The following is a 17,975-nucleotide window of genomic DNA, read 5'->3' on the forward strand; positions in this document are numbered from 1 at the left end:
TATCTCAGCCAAAATAAAGTCCATGTTTCAGTGAACTTGGTAGTTCCAGTAGTGTGAGTCAAACGCTGAGGTAAACGCTGGCCACTGGCTGACACTTTCCGGCTCAACTTGTTGCCTTTTCCAAGTGACACCTGCGCAGGTAATTCGAAACCTTCTATTCAGCCAAAAGCCAGGGAATTTTTCGGTAGAAAGACCTGCTTCGGGATCAATTTAATTGAATTTTTATTACATATGATATAATTTCATTGTAATGCTCACATATAATAGTTTAATTATTTTTCTCTTTTTTTCTTCAACTTGCATAGCATTTACTTTTTTTTGTGTAGTTTCTAAACGTTTGCTTTCCATTTTCTAGTTTTTTTTTGTAGGTTACCACCAAACAACACTTTTATTTTTTACATGCTCAGTTTATGTTTTTTTCACTGAAGGTTTAAGTGTTTGGTTGCTGCTTTAAACAGCGTTGTAGCTTATGCGGTAGTAGTACTAGTAGCTTCAGCTTGAATGTTTTTTTACGAAACTACACACAGTCCTCTACTAGCGGCGTTGTTTCTATTTATAAACCAAGTGTTTTTGCGGTTTGTTTTGCGGTTTATGCATTTTGTTTCTGTTTAATAGCGTTCTCATTTATAGGTTCATGTGTCTTCTTTCTGCTACTCTATCGTTCACTATTATACAGCGATCTTAATATCGTGACTTTTATGAATATAACTTTAGTTTTAGATTATTATTTTTGCTTATCAGCTAAATGTTGTCTAGGTCGATCAGGCTTAAACAGCTAATAGTTACGGCTATAACCTAAGGGGAAGGTTACAAGATTGTTTCAATAAAATAGTTTATTTTTTTAATTTAGTTGAGAACTTAACAGTATGGTTTTGAATCACAATCAAAAACAGATAAATAGGGCCAAGTTATCCCGGAAATATCTAGTCGAGGGTTACAGTATAACTGAAGATTATGCTTGGGCATATCAAGATACGACGTTACGAACAAAAATATTTTATGATAGTATATCGGAATCACATGCACCTGTACAGAAACAAATAAACTGTATTTTTCTTCTATTCTAGTGATAAAACGAGTAAACTGTCTTACACAATTAATTTTATCGAATAGTACTTTGATGTACACATGCTACTGCTTCAGCATTTTTTTTTGCTTTGTTGGTACACATAACACATAACCGTTACACGACACAGTTTGCGTTTAATTACATCAGTTTTTTTGTTGAATATATGTAATGTTTGTGTTTAATTCGAATCGTTGCTATACAATAGGGCGCAACATTCAATAGCAGTTGGTAACAGATCGACTGCAAATACCGATTTATCTAGCCTTTATTATTCCTTTAATAACACAACCTTCCTACCGTTAGCCACGGGGTTCACATTTGCACAATATTCGAACATTAACCGGTCCGTCCGTCCGTAATCGGTAATTTCCCTATGAACTGTAACAAACAAGTTACATACAGTCTCAAAAAATGTCTAATGTGTAAAGGTTATCTTGCTTCATGTGAATATGCTGCATTGAAAGCCAATTCAAAGCAAAGCAACAACACCTTGGCACTATATTTTGCTTTTGGAACTGACTTGGCGGCAAATAGCGTACAGAATTTAGTGCAATAGTCATACTGATACTAAGAATCCTTTCCAGTTATGTACAACAGTCAATGGACAAGATTGCTGTTTGAGACGTACGAACACTTGTTAGATTAGAAGACGGAGTACAAACAGTTACAGTGGATATTGGAAAGTGTTTCTTAATTGCCAAATGTATGTAATGTGAACCCGTTTCTTTTTGTCAATAGTTTAGTTTAGCATCTCACAGTTTCTTTTAACAACCACTATCGCTTTATCTTTTAGACAGTTAAACTGATTAAGGTTTTCCTTTAATGTACGGTCATCATTTTAGAGCTCACAATTGTAGAATATCCAAGCTCTAGTTTTTTTTTTTAAGAATAAGTAACCTACTTTTACTCTATCATTTTATACTATTACAAATGTCCTCATTTATTCCCATGCGCATAATCGATGTAAACTTTCTATGATGTACATCGAGAGAGGCATAACGACTCCCGAGCTGGAGTTGTTTAAATGTTTTACAGTTTTGCAATGCTTTTTTATCCTACACATATGTACACAACAAGCATTATTGGATAATCTTTCCAATGATGGATAATGCATGGCTTGCCAAACCTTTAATACAAGCAATTTCCAAAACAAAAAATATTCTTGGCTGATGCAGTAAAGATCTATACACAAAAACGACAACACCATCTACATGCCATTTTTCGAACAATGTTTTATACATTAAACACACAGCCAAATGAATATTGAACGGACACAAATTTTTGCTGTGGTTCTGAGCCAGAAAACTAGCGTCAGATTTATATAAATTTAGTAAAGTGGCGTTAAGAAACAAATAAAAAATGAATTTTTGTTAAATTTTTACATGTTATGAGCTTTTTTACACAAACTTTAATAACCCAAGTAACAATATAGGTTTTACTGCGCCCTTATAACAGTTACAGTAATTAAAGTTGATCACTAAACTGGCAATAAGAGTGCAATAAAACTCGAGTTGCTACTTGGCAATCATACTTTGATCGTTAGTGGTGACTTTGACCATCTATTGATTATACAGTATGAAATAGTTGGTACGTTACCATACCACAAATTCATTTCCGATGACAAACTTATTTGGTTTCTATTCTCTTTATGAACTCTCGCGTATCTTTTCTAAAGGACCTAAGTAACAATGAGATATTCTCTTTGTGCCTCTTCTCTTTCGGTTGCCACGGCAATGCAAATGCACTTTAAAACATCAGCCTTGCATAAATCGGTTGCTGCTGTCACAAGCTAGCTAATCGTCAAGATAGCTTTTGTTAAAATGCATTAATGTCGCCGTAATAATCGAAAGGAAGTGAGACCAAAGAGAGTCTCTCAATGTTACTTAAGTCCCTTTGAAAAGTTACGCGAAGTTACTGTTGAAAAAAACGATAGTACAGTGTGACACATATATATATATATATTCGAACAAAAATCATTTTATGCTTGTAACGACATACACAATTGGTCCAATCAAACAAAGATCATGTGTGTGAGTCATCATGACTTAAATCTTACTTGACGTAGTTTCATTTCCGTATTGTGTCTCGTTCGGTGTGCACGTGCCATGTTTGAGTTACGGTCGTTGGTAATAAATAAATTCCGAAACGGTGCTACATACGGCACTGTTTTTCGTGACCTAAAACATGTCGGCATAAAAAGAGGATTTGGACAGGAGAAAAATTTGTCAAGACGGGATCTGTTGAAAACCGTAAACAATCGGAGGAAAACGAAGTGTTAGAGCTGCAGAGGTCAAAAAGGTTGTTTGAGAGCGTATTCGTCGCAAAAGGCGATTCAACAGAGTAATGTTTGTTTGTTGCGTTCTGTATCTATGGGTAAACAACTTCTAAAACTAAAATTCGAAATAAAGCCTTTATTTACAAAAATTTATGACTTTGTTTTTGTTGTTGGGGAAGAATAAATGCTTAATGCGAAAAATGTAGATTCAGGCAAACTGAAAATTCTTGGTATTAGGCCAAAAATATAGACTTGGCAAAGGTGAGAGTCGAACTCACAGTTCCCAATCTCTAGTTGAGCGTGTTGTTTAACCAATTACACTACTAAGCTGTTGTTGTTTTTGTTTTTGTTCGAATACATATGTGTGACACTGCACCTTAAGCGATTGTTGAAAATAGATAGTTCATCTCGGCAAGAGAGAGTGGACTTATGAGCGAAAAGAGTGAGCAAACTGCTTATTATCTATGCTGCTGAAGTTTTCACAGTTTTTGCTATTCATGCGCTTACTATATTTCAACCAATCTCGCCGTCTAGAACCAGGCAAGAGGCTTCATTACGCACCTGGAGCCAGTACCATGCTTTACAGCAAAACTTTATTCAGCAAAATTGTAGATACTAACTAGTTCTACAAATGTCCCATATATAACTTTGTCAAATTTTGCGCGGCTGAAACGGTGTTGTCAAATGAATTAAAATTGAGTCAACGTGATCGAACCATCCCTGCCTCGCGCACCTGCGGAATAAAATAGACCCTACAGTGGATCTCAGTACCTCGTGGTACGAGCCGGAATACGAAGAACCTTTGTGGAGATGCAGTAACCCACCCTGTTGGAAATTAACGTCGTATACGGACAGGGAAGGAGACACTCATACGAAGTGTCAGTACGAGGAGAAGCCCTACTAGCCATGAGCGTCTGTCTTCATGTCAGGGGTGACTCTTGACGGTTCTACATTCCCAAACCCAGTGAGCGCCAGAACTACAGGTTAGGAGAGAGCGGCACACAACAGCATCTGACCCGGTGTGGGTAGTTGACTTAGGAAACATGATGTCTCGGCACTAAAGCTAAGATGAGAGTCCCATCACGACATTTGGCACCGTGGCCCTAGTAAGGCAACCTACCTAAACGATGAGTACTACGTACATTCAAGCAAACACGCATTGAAATTTTCGGCATTGACCCTAACGACGAAACAAGGTCGATGAATGGAAACTTGATACTTAGAACTGCGGATCGCTGAATTTCGTAGATCTATGTGGCGACCAGGTGCTGCTCGAACAGCTTGAACCCCGCAAAGTTGGCATCGTAGCTCTGCTGTAGGAAACGTGTTGCAAAGGAGAAGCGGTTTGGAAGAAAAGAGCCAGCGTTGTCAGAATGATTGAATTACTAACGAACTGAGAACATACTTTGAAGCGCAAAGATATTCACAATGCCTCCTGGATCACCTGACCATCGTACAAAAAAACCAGATTGACCACGTTCTCATAGATGGCCGGTTCTTCTCTAACATCACAAACATACGTTCCCTACGGGTTGCGGATAACTCTGGCCATTACCAAGCAGCACTATATGAGCGGTCAAAACTGTCAACCGTATACCAGTCAAAGCCGTCCTCGTCGGCTGAACATTAGGCAGCTACATAATCCGCAATCTGTCCAGAACTACGCTCAAATACTGGATGAGGCACTGCCTTCTTTCAAGGAGTAAGTTCTTCACACCTTAATTGTGATGGGATATTTGACTAGCACCAAATCAAACATGGGTCATACAACAATAGTCCATATCAATGGATGCAGTTGTGATATGGCTCTACAGGAAAGGAAAAAAAAGGAGTAAGTTGCTTCAACCATCGACGACGGTTGAGGCAGAATAGAGAGGTCGGTACTGCGGTACTAGGTGAAGATCACCGAAATATACTGAATGATTTGTTTGATGGGGAATGCCAACTAGCGGCGGAGAGGAAAAAATGACCCTAAAAATGATCTGAGCATTGACGCCAGGGAGAACTTGGTCAAGTACCGACGAGCAAGGCACCAATTGACTACGATCCTGAGGAGTAAAAAGTGCCAGAAGGAGGTAAAGGATTGGAACAACTATTCCGAGCTAATGACAAGCGTAGGTTTTACGAGAAAGTGAACTAAGATTGTTAGGGGTAACCTACCGAAAACTGATATGGGATGAAGGAGGGAATCTGATCACAATCAAGAGTAAGCCGATCGACAGGTAGAATGGCGAAGTTGCAGAAGGAGGTGGAACGGAAGTTATCCTAGGAATGCGCATGATCTCCAGGAAGTCAAACGAGAAATTGGAATACCGAAGACCTACAAAGCTAAGCCGTAAAGGATCGCCAACAAGCAGATCTTGACAAACATGACCGAGAGACGCTAATAGCAGCTTTACACTGCGAGAAGCTATCGGACTAATGGATGGAAGCAGCTGTTTGTCCCATCTACAAAAAGGATGATCGGCTTGACTGCTGCAAATATCGCAGCATAACGCTGGTAAACGTTTCTTACAAGGTACTTTCCTCAAGGGACCAGTTATGGCAGAACGAGCACAGTTTTCCGGACGAACTGACCTTCGAGTCTCTTCGACCTACGGTGAGGATTGAGACAAGATGACGGCTTATCCTGCATGCTATTCATTCTGTGGTACGACGAGCGGGCTTCGAAGCAAGAGGTATGATTTTCAATAAAAGTAGCCAACTCATAGGCTTCGCAAATGACTTTAATATCATCATTATAGCCAAGAGCTTTGCGACGGCGGAGGCAATCTAGGCCGACTGAAAGCGGGGTCTATGAAGATTGGGCTCAAAATAACTGCACCGAAGACTAAAAACTTGAAAGGAACAGGCTCAAAGGAGGTAAACGTGCGCCTCTCACAGATGCTAACTGCTAACGGCGACGACAAAAACCATCATTAGACCGATAGTTCTTTAAGAATTTGAAGCTGTGGCGATGTTCACGAAAGACATCTGCGCCCTTGTCGTGTTCGAGTGAAATATTTAGCGGGGTACAAGCTGAAACCGGAGTGGATCGGAGGCGTATGAACCACGAGCTACAGGCACTGTTTGGAGAGATTCCAAGCACATCTGTGGAGCGGCAGTGGAACAAAAACAGTTCTCATCACCAACCCCACTGACACCACGAACAGGGGGGGGGGGGGACCCACCGTGCAAGATTTCTCCATCAACTCGAAAGCGATTTGCGATTACTGAGACGACAGCGGAATTGGCGACGAGTGGCCCATGATCGACTTGAATTAAGACGACTGCTTAAAGTAGCTACCCCGGCTCTATGCAGATGGCGACGATGACGACAACAGAATTCAGTATGATATGATTGAAGACTGTGGAGGGACCCCATTTCTTGTCACCTTTTGGATTTGGATACTTAGCTGAATGCTAAGACGCTAAAAAGATGGGCTGAAGGCTGAACATTTTGAACAACTCTTAACTCTGAGGCTGACTGAAATTGTATCAGCATTATTAAGCATGTAATCCAACATAGAAGCTAAATCATCTTTGTCAGTTCACCTCAGCTAGCTTATATTGCTGAAACCGCAGCTTTTCGGGTGGGCACGTTGATCAAAGTTCATAAGAGAGATTTCATCGTTGACGTCAGGTGTCCCCGGACCAACGAGCCGGACATGGACCAATAAGGCAGTAAAATACACGTGCTGTTGCATTTTGTACATCACACGTGGAGTAATCGGGGAGAAACTCACCTAAACTGAAGCCATTACAGGAAACCTTTGGAATACTGCCGATAGGTTACGATCTATAGCAGGAAAAGGAGAAAATTGGCTGGCTAAAAAACAGTAAGGCCGTTGGGGGTGGCGTCGGCCAATCTATGAAGTGAGTCATTAAAGAGGGCAGAATTGCATTGACTAGTGTGCCGAACTGGATAATAGCCAATATTTGGTGGGAAAAAGTGCCGTTACAGGAGGATTAAGTGGAAGATACAAACCATTCCATCTTCAATTTACAAAAAGAGCAAGAATCTGAGCTACTGCAAATTTCACGAGATATTGGATGGTTCTCCTTCACACTGTGTTCGGCTACTTTGGACATGAAATGATACGGGTAATCATTTTTGATTGTTCGCTTTATCCACTCCAGAAATATGTTGTAAAAGCTTTTCGGTTGTATTAGGTTCTTCTCTTTTTATTGAGAATCGCTTGTATGGTCCTTTTACTATAACCATACAATCTTACAGTCTCGAATATAAATTCTAATTCCGAATCCTAATTCTCCGAAAAGAGACAAAACTTCATTCTCTGGAACATTGTAGAGCAACGCAGCTACAACAAAAGAAATAATCAATTCGTCAACCCTAATATTGCCAGATTTTTTTTTAATTTATCGACGAAATCTCCTGTGCTCTTAACCGCTCGACTAGGAAGTTTCCATGGCATGGCTTGAAAATCTTCAACTAGCCATTTTGCCAATTCTTCAGTTGAAGAATCCCACTTCCGAACTCACTTTTCGTCAACTTCTAATTCCATAAAAATCATTGAAGAAAAGTGTTCTCCTTTCGTCAACAATAAAAACTACATTAAAAATTGACATCACACCTATTTCATACTGTAATTGAGAGCAAATAAATTCTATGGCGTTTAACTATTTCTACAATGTAAATGCTTGCAGAGTATCTGATGATGACGATTTACTATTGCTGCCACAATCAAAGCCCATTTTATTTAGTTCACTGTGTTAGAAAATCTTTCGCAATATAATCAATGAAAAATTTAGTTCCGTTTACAAAAAAAAAAGAAGTTCTAGCCATTATTACGATGACCCAGCGTAGCTGGTAAAGCCAGTAGACTGACTTCCCAGCGACACCAAAACAAAAAGTTGATTATAAAACGGTATAGAAAACAAAACTCATGCTTCCTTTCCAACGATTTTCTCCAACTTCTAAATGTTATCTTATAAGACAAAAATTTGACAAAGCAGAAACACTTAACAACTTCAAACGACTTGTACAAATCCTGTCCAACTGGCGACAGGTGATCTTTTTTTTGCTTGTTTTGTCTTATTGGTACACACACCAATTTGTGAATGCATTTGTGGACATTTGATAAGAGCTATCTATCTAACTAGAACGAGTCAAAATACATGTTCGAAGAGCAGAGGCGGGAGGAATTGATCTTTTGTCTATACATATTTTTCCCAAAAGTCTACAGCGGGATTTGCCATATATTTTACGTGTATTGAGTGCGCTTTTTGGATGTTTGCCTAAACCATATGCAATATTTATTCCCATTAATCTTGGCGTCTTCTGAATTAATCTTCGGTTTTGTTTCAAAAAACGTGTAAGCGATAGTGGACTTTTTGTAGCGCGGTTCTATAGATAGACAATCATAGTAAATTTTACTTACTCAGTGGGCCGGCAGGAGAACTTGTTGTTACTGTTGTTGTTGTTGCTGCTGCTGCTGTTGTTATTATTGGCGGTAGTGCTAGTAACGCAGCTATTCTGCCGTCGTAAATCTAACATTCGTTGCATCGCGGGCCCGCTGATCCAGGGAGGCTGCGGCGGAGGTTGTTGCAGCTGTGGAACGTTATTAGTCGGTGAAAAATTCACCGGCCGTGCTAAAGTTCAGTTATGCACCGTAGCCGAGGAATGCTGCATGTTGCGCTCGAACTCCTCCAGACTCATAGCCTGGCTGATGTTGAGCGAAGGAAGCTTTCCGGCCGAAGCTTGAGCCAGCAGTTCCGGTGAGAACCAGCGGGCCAGCTGGTTACTGGTGGGTGAGAGAGCGCCATCACGATTATAGTTGATGATTCCGGAGCCACCTTGCTGCGGTGGCTGCTGTGGTGGCGCTTGCTGCTGCTGTTGTGGCCCTTGCAGTGGATGCTGACCAGGCTGAGCCTGCTGCTGCTGGGGACCCATGCGGAACGAGGGCGGAACCTGTTGCATGTGTTGATTACGAATGGCGCGCTGTTGCTGCTGCTGATGCTGACGTTGCTGAAGTAGCTGTTGTAAATGCGGGTTCATTGGATTCTGGTGCGGAGCGTGCTGCTGTTGTTGTTGCTGCTGCGCCTGCTGCTGCTGTTGTTGTTGTAACATCTGCTGTTGGGGCGGCTGGTGTGCTCCAAGAATTGGGTTGCCACTGCGGCTTTGGAACTGCTGCATTTGCTGCTGAAATTCTAGGTTTGAAGCAAATGCTATTTGAGCCATTGGCGAAGAATGTTGCTGTTGCTGCTGCGGCGGCTGCGGTTGAGTGTTCCCTCCTGCAATATGCACAATTAATCGAATTGCTTTAGTCAATTTTTTACAAATAAACGATGATGAAAAGTTTACCTTTCAAAATTGGCCTTCCCTGAGGCTTCGGAATTGGGGTAATTTGTTGACCTGGGTGCGGTTGTTTAAGATTCCACGGAATATTGCCAGGCAGTCCACCGGCTGGTGGTGGATGGTTGCCACGCATTTGCTGCTGCTGCTGTTGCTGGTGTGCGGATTGAGGCTGCTGTGGAGGAGTCTGCTGTTGGGAAATTTGCGAAGCCAATGGATTGGGAAGGTGACCTGGTCCACCCATATGGTGGTGGGGATGGTGATGATGAGGTGGGGGTAATTGTGGAGGCGGTCCTTGAGGCTGTGTCGGTGTCGGTTGCATGGGTGGGGGTTGACCAATCAGTGCGTTGAAATTTCTTTGTTGTTGCTGTTGCTGCTGGTTCAAGGGATTGTTTGGACCCATCAAGATCGGGTTTGGATTGTGACTGTTTGCTCCGATCAGTGGACGTTCGTTTTGGTGACTGTTCGCAGCCGCATTGCCTGCGTTCAGAATGTTGCTGTTGGATGACAGTTGATCGGTTTCTTTTTCCGCCGTCATCTTACGAAGGACAGAGGTTGGTGTGAAGGCTAGCGGGGTTGGTGAGGATGTGTGCTGCGAGTGGGATCCTTGATTTTGTTTTGCGGGCGAACTAATCGCATTCACTATTGCTGGAGTAGTGATGGTGGAACCAGCTGATGCAGAACTAACCATTGTCGTAGTGGATGAGTTGGCATTCGAATGATTTCCGGTCTGAGGTGTTGAAGAGTTGGCGGAGATAGCGCCTGCCGTTGTTGTCGTATTGGTGGATGCCGTTGAAGATGATGAGCTTGTCTCCGGTTGATTGCTAAGGAAATGATCATACATTATTATGAGTGTGTTTCTTTTTATTTACAAAAAATATTGATTTTTAAGTACGCGCTATTAAAAAAACTGCCAAATGTCATACTATGTCTTATTTTTGTCATTTGCAGTACGTTTGTTAGGGAAACGAGTTATATTTCTAGCACAGACTTCAGTTTGATCATTGTCAGTACAAGATGAATAAAATTTGAAAGGAACGGAACAACGTTGAATAGTTGGAAAGCAGTTCGCTTTTTCAACATTTTTAGTGCACCTGGCTGCAGAAAAACTAACGTGCGATTAATGAAGATGAAGATACATACTAAGATACCGACATGAACGGTGAGAAATCGGTCTTCAGACCATATTCATGACATGAGAAAAATATGACTGATCTCTGCTTTCCACTTGAAAGTAGAAAAGCGTCTCTTTGCCATGTTTCAAATAAAAATTGTTGGCGTGGACAAGGATGGCTTTCATCCTGGTCTTCTGACACTAAAATCATCTAATTACATACAGATTTAAGGCATTGCAATGTGGATATTTCTATTAGAGAACGTGGTAGAAACATTGTTTATTTGTTTATTTGTATAAAAAATATCAACAGGCCTACTGGCCCTACTGATACACTTAAACTAGAATCTACGTGCTAGTGCCAGGAAACGAGTTTTCAGTACCTCGCGGCTGACGTTTAAGTCGAAGCAATGTGTGAATCGATTGAAATGGCGTTGCAGACCGATGATTGTGCTAAATGTGCTATAGTTGGTTCGCCGATGCGGTACACGCAGAAATGGACCGTTGCGTAGAACACGACTTTGGGCGTATATGTTGAGGTTTGCGAGTAGACATGGGCAATCCACTCTCGAGGTCAGCATGTCGGCGACTGCCATTGCTCTGATCACGTCGCGACGAGTGATCAACGGGTCAAGATCGATGAGTCTGCAGCGTTGTTCCTAGCAGGGCAGCTGAAAGGGGTCGTTCCAATCTTCGAAGTGCAAAACGTATGAATCGGCGCTGCACTGACTCGATTCGGTCAACTCCATTTTGGTAGTACGGACTCCACACAGGAGCACAGTACTCAAGGTTGGACCGGACAAGAGCACAGTAGAGAGCTTTGAGGCAGTAGATGTCGTTGAAGTTTTTGGCGATCCGCATGATAAATCCCAGATTCCTGCAGGCCTTATCGACAATATATGCGATGTGCTGTTTGAAGTCGAGCTTAGAGTCAAGCAGTATTCCCAAGTCCTTAACACAGTTTTCGCGGCGTAGAGGCACGTCTGATAGAATGTAGTCGAAAACGAGAGGGTTCCAAAAGGTTGTACTAGCTTTGTTTCTCAAACACTCGTACATCTCTTATTGCAAGAAAAAGTCGCAGAATGCAAGAATCAATACCCTTTTTCTTCATATGAATGTGTCTGCTTCCTTTGTCAGTTCTCCCTCCCTTTGTCCACCAGCCACTTGTAAATCTGTTTTCTTTTCGGTAATCGCTATCATGCGTGACAAAGCCTTTTTTACGCTTTTGAACATCTCTATTGTCCGTGGTCACCCTATCCCTTCTTCAGAAACCCTCTCTTGTCATCCAGCCACTACAACCAGTCTTGTCATCCAGCCAGTACAACTGCTATCGATTTAAATGCAAGAAAAACGCCCCCCTTTATTCATTTGACTTTCCTCTCGCTTGTAAGAGATCGTCTCCCTATTTGTCAGCTCGCCTATGCTGATTCTTTTATGTCAAAGAACATGTGTTCCAAGTTTGATAAAGAAGTGTCTAGGCGTTCCGGAGTTAGGACAAACATACATTCAAATTTATGTTCATCGTTCTCTCCCTCCCAGTCAGCTCCGCTTTCTGTCATGTAACCAATTATGCATTTGTTTGCTCTATGAAAATTCCTATACCTACCGAAGAGAAACAGCCTTTTTTCGTATATCCCTTCTAGGTGCACCCCCTCTGTATAAACACCATTTCCATAACCCTTCCTCTTTTTTATGTCCCAGCCAGTTGCGCAACTCGGTCGGTTTAAACAAAAGAGAAACGACACCCCTAGAAGAGATCGGTCAGCTGAAGAATAATAGAACCTCTGTAAAGGACCGACTTCCAGTAGAACTCTACCAAAATGGCCAAGAACCGCTAGCAACGGCACTTCGTCTAATAATTTCAAGGCATTGGAAGGAGGAGAAACTACCGGAGTAGTGAATGGATGGTGTAGTCTAACGGGCGGCAACAACAATTTTGGAATTTTTTTCTCAAGCTGTCAAAAAAATACACATGAAGAAGATCTAGTTTACCGAAATTAAAGATACATTATCCATTGTTGAAAAAAAATTAGTGTACATTTGAAAACGGTCCGTAATCGACTGTTCGGCAAAGCTTTTGTTTGACGTCGAAACAGGAGCGTTGTACGACCGTCATGTCAACTTTGCGAATGCATCTCTTGATTCTACCAATCAACTGTATGCAACTCTTGGCTCTCCAGTTATTTTTGTACACCAAGGAACTCAAAATCCCGAAGAAATCTTCGATTGGGTGCACTGAGGCAGATTTTTCGGGTCGTGGTTTTTGGGTAAAAAAGAGATCGAATGGGTATTCAGGAACGATTGTGTTTTTTTTGGCGTAATGCGATGATGCTCTATCCGGCCAAAACACGTATTGTCCATCTGCATGATATTTTTGTAGAAACGGGATCAAAATTTTGCTCAAACATTCATCTGGTGCATCTTAATTGATAGCCAAACCAGAGGGCTTGTTGTAGAAGAAACGAGAAAGAGAACGATGTCCTTTTGCGTCCATAATTTTGGCTGGTCTTCCACTACCTTGCTTGCGAATAGTTGTTGGGCATCTGAGGATATGGTAAACAGTCAAAGCCGCAACATATTTGCTTTTTAAATGTTGTACCGTATACTTTTTGGCGAGATTTCTGTTGCAGTTCGTAAAAATGTACAACGCGCTCCCGAAATGCTTCTTGTTTCGACGCCATTTTTAACAAAACTGGGCAAGCATAAACAAAACCAAAAATATTAACAAAAAGAGGAGAGAGAGAGCTAACACATACATACTCTCATTTCTCTCCGAGCTCGTTTGTTGTTGAGCATAAGGGTCGCGAAAAAATTCCAAAATTTTAGTTGCCACCCGTTATCCCAGCTACTAAAAGGGCGATCGGGTAGATAGCTGTTAGTAGTATCGCGGCATTTCGTTGGTCAATGAGGTGCTCTCCCAGCTTTTGTTATGTCGTCTATCTCCAATGGCAAGAAAATTCGTAGAGCAGTATCAGGCGGATTTTATGGGGACGCGTGTTACTATGGATCAAAATTTTAAACTCCAGCAAATCCTTTAGAAATGTCGGGACTACAACGTGCCCATATTTTCGTAAGTTTCAAAGCAGCATACGATCCACTTGAGCGCAAACAGCTATGCAGATAATGCACGAGTATGGTTTTCCGGAAAAACTGACGCGGCTGATCAAAGCTACCCCGGAGCGAGTGATGTGCTACGAGCGCCTTTCGGGGACATTTTCGAGTCCTTTCGAATCGCGCAGAGGGTTACGGCAAGCAGATGGACTGTCATGTATGTTATTCAATATTGTTATTGAAGGTGTGATCCGGCGAGCCAAATGAAAGCAACCGAAATGCGTTGAAAGCGTCGAAATGAGAGGAACGATCTTCAGCAAGAGTAGCCAACTTCTTGCGAAGTAACCTTCGCAGACGACCTCGACATCATTACTAGAAACCTTGGGACAGCGCAGGAAAATTACACCAGACTAAAAACGGAGGCTAGGAGGATAGGGTTACAAATCAATGCGTCGAAATCCAAATATATGGTAGGAAGAGGTTCCAGAGACAACGTTTCCCTCCCACGGACAGTGACTATTGACGGGAATGAACTGGAAATGGGTAATCAGTCCCTATATTTGGGATCTCTGGTCATCGCCGACAATAATACGAGTAAGGACATTCAACGACGCATTCAAACTGGAAGTCGGGCTTACTTTTCCCTCCGCAGGACGCTTCGATCATGGAGCATAGGCCGCAGTACAAAGCTGACGATGTACAAAACGCCTATCAGACCGGTAGTCCCCTGCGGACTTGAGACAGTAACCTTGCTGATGGAAGACATACGTCTATTTGCCGTATTTGAACGAAGGGTGTTGCGGACTATTTTTGCCGGAGTACAAACAGAAAGCGTAGAAAGTGGCGAAGGCGTATGAACCACGAGCTACAGGCACTGCTTGGAGAGATTCCCATCGTACACCTGGCAAATGTTGGAAGACTGCGGTGGGCCGGCCACGTCGCAAGGATGTAGGCAGTAAAATCCATTCTCTTCAAGAACCCCAAAGGCACCATAAACAGAGAAGCCCAATGTGCTAAATAGCTCGACCAGGTTGAAGCCGACTTGCGTGTGTCAATGTCAAGATGCTCAACGAACTGGCGACGAGTAGCCCGGGACCGAGTACAATGAATGGAGAAGAATTTTTGATACGGCAAGAGCCAGCTCGGCTCTCGGCTGGTACAAGTAAGTACGCATCCCCTTTTACATATTTGGATCATCCCCTGTTAGCAGTGTGGATTCCCTTAGGTCAAAAAACATGTGTGCCAAATCTGGTGGAGAACGGTCAAGGCGTTCTGGAGTTATGACAGAAAATACATACATACAAAGTCACATTATCTTTTATAAACTGAATATCTCTGCTTTACGAAATGCCTATTGATAAATCTTTCAGACGACCAAAAACTGTAAATCAACCAAATTTTTTATCGTACAGAGAGGGTTAAGACTTGGAACTACTTTATCGACAAATTTCACAACCGGTCATTAAAGTACAGGTCAATTATGGGGTGCAAGACCTACTGACTCTAGCAGCACCATCCAGCTATTATCATTAATGTAGTCGATGTTTCAAGGTACGAACTAGGAACTACAATCGTGCATCATTTCTCGATTGGCAAGGTCAAAACCATCCCATAGGCCTTGTTGACGTCATCGTCATGCACATGTTCCTTGACGCTTGCAAAAGTAGACTATGATCGAGTAAAAAAGAAGCCTTTACGCTGATTTTCAAAACTTTTAGATTATGGGATCGAAAAAAGGCATTCTTGCTTATATTGTCAATAGGCTACATCGTTGGGCGCTTATCCTTTTGTTGTAAAATTCCGAGCTCAAGTACGTTTCAACGACAAATTGTTCACTTTGAAAACGATGTCAAAGCGATTCTCCAAGATATACCACTGAATCCATCATTAGTTTTCTTCTCAATGACTGGCCGACGCAGGTAAAGCAGATTGCAGCTGTTCGCTTCTGATGTGAAGAAATTCTACGCTTGCCATCTGTCGCGAGCTAAATCCGCGCATCGTTCCGAATGATTCATGGTTAAGCCACAGACAAACAGACATAACTCTTAGAAGAAAAATCAACAAAAATTATCGTACCTCACATTTAGCCTAAACACTAGCACCATCTATGATGGACATTCCCAAATATCAAATAGCAACAGGAGTATCCTTGGAACTAGCAAGTATTTTTTATGGGGCCTTCCCCTTCTTTCGTCAAAAAGCGCCACTTTAACCAAAACGGAGACGTTCTCAACTGAGCCCAAATTTGAAAGGACGGTTTAATAGGTACGAAGAATGGAAATCGAGTGTTATGTCTGTTTGTCTGTGGTTAAGCGTTGAACAAGTTTGCATGGAGATCAAATTAACTGATCGTTCCCTCTTTTTGTGCACAATATACCTACTAACCGATCGTATCTGCGGTACAGATTTGTCATCAGTTCATATTGACTCGAATTCTACAGTGTGCTCAGGACTAAAACTTTAGAGAATTTCGTCGGATTTCAACATTAACAGTGATTTCAACCTCCCAGGTATTAAATAACAGCCAGCATGATTCGGTTTTCTGTACTCGGATGCCGATCACTCTACGCTGTCATCCAGAATCGCTACTCTGCTGGATTCGTACAGTACCACCCTGTTGTAATGTTGCAACAAATAAACCAAGTCGAGAACACTAATGGGCGAATTTGCTGAGCAGCAACGGATGTGCTCCATCATCCTCCACTGCATATTGTCCACCAAAACCGAGTCGTGAGTCGCTTCCGCCAGACTGTAGCTACAGCTACAGTATTCTGCAATTTTAAAAAACGCTGACTATGACACCATTTCTGACGTTCTGTAAAGTATTGATTAGGTAGATGTGTAAAACTGGGAAGGAATGGATGCCACAGTACAAACGTTCACTAATAGTGTGAGCTATGCAATCGACAGCCTGTACCGATGCGAGTGATTTCGGAGCTTTCGTATGCACCATGGCAAACAAGGGAGTTACGTCTAATGAATACCGTAAAGCGAGCAGCTTTACGACGCTTTTCAAAGCATCGTAGTGTGATTTTGAGGGATCACTAAGTTAGACTTAATCATGCATATCGTCGTTTGACCCATTAACTTGATGCAACGATGCTCGATGCATTAAACTCGAATCCAAAATCTTATTGGAAGTTTTTAAAAAGAACAGAGGCTTGAATCTGAACTACTTTCTATTATGATGTACAAAGTTCACTGGAGCTCCGAGTCACAGACGGTTAGCGACCTATTTGCCGATATATTCAAAAGCGTTTTTTCGGAGGAAGTTTTAACGCTGGAACAAATTGAATCTGCTTTTGAAGTGGTCCCATTTCATCAGTCGTCGTTCAACCATATCGAGATAGACGAATCTGTAATCTGTAATCTGTGGGGGGTTGACTAGCTGGACGCTGATGAGCGCATTATTTCTACACTAGGCCCGAGGGGTGATCTTAAATCGGGGCCTCCAAGAGTCATCATGCCTGCCGAGACAGCTTACGACAGCCAATAAAACGCAGTAGCGAATTGACTCTGGAGATTACAAGATCAGACAATGTCAAGTGATTGGTCAAATAGTCACGTAGTAGTCTAGTTATCAATGTTCTATTCTATCTAGTTTTTTTTTCTAGTTATGCGATTCACGGCAGTGTATTTTTAGTATGTCTTAGGTGGATGGTAAGTTTCCAGCCTTGTGGAAATTTCCGCCCTGAGCTCGTTTGCTAACTTGTTCGAGCTCGGATTGTTGGATTTTGCCACAAATATATTGTTGAAGACCGCCATAGATCCATGCCATAGTCACAGACAAACAGACATGGTGCTACTGTTCAAGCAAAATGTGAGGTACGATAATTTTTGTTGATTTTTCGTCCAAGAGTTATGTCTGTTTGTCTGTGCCATAGTGTTCTATTCGAATTTATTTTGACCTGACAGTAGCCTACGACAGCATTAAACGCGAAATCGCCTTTATTAAATTGGGAAAGTTACGCTTTTGCAGCAGAGCTATTAGCTGGCTACGTTGGTACCTCGTTGGTTATCAGTTAACAGTGAAAACCGGTTATAATCTTTCAGATGAATTTACTGCTCCGTCTGGGGTTCCTAATGGCTACCTTGGACCATTGATTTTCCTTATATGTATACTTCAACGATGTGAATTTCAAACTAAAATTTTCCCGTTTGTCTTTCGCTG

At 41.9% G+C, this 17,975-nt stretch overlaps 1 protein-coding gene across 1 annotated transcript in view; it reads right to left on the reverse strand.

Moving 5' to 3' along the window:
* Positions 1-257: 257 nt before the first annotated feature.
* The window catches only part of LOC128732976 (homeotic protein female sterile-like), a 29,123-nt gene continuing 11,405 nt past the window's right edge, over positions 258-17,975 (reverse strand). The window contains exons 3-4 of the mRNA XM_053826483.1: positions 9,649-10,463; positions 258-9,578 (exon numbers count right to left, since the gene is read on the reverse strand). Of these exons, the coding sequence (XP_053682458.1) occupies positions 8,944-9,578; positions 9,649-10,463 (1,450 nt within the window). The 3' untranslated portion in view covers positions 258-8,943. The remainder of the gene's footprint in view (positions 9,579-9,648; positions 10,464-17,975) is intronic.

This window comes from Sabethes cyaneus, chromosome 1, assembly GCF_943734655.1.
Source record: "Sabethes cyaneus chromosome 1, idSabCyanKW18_F2, whole genome shotgun sequence".
NCBI classification, from domain to species: domain Eukaryota; kingdom Metazoa; phylum Arthropoda; class Insecta; order Diptera; family Culicidae; genus Sabethes; species Sabethes cyaneus.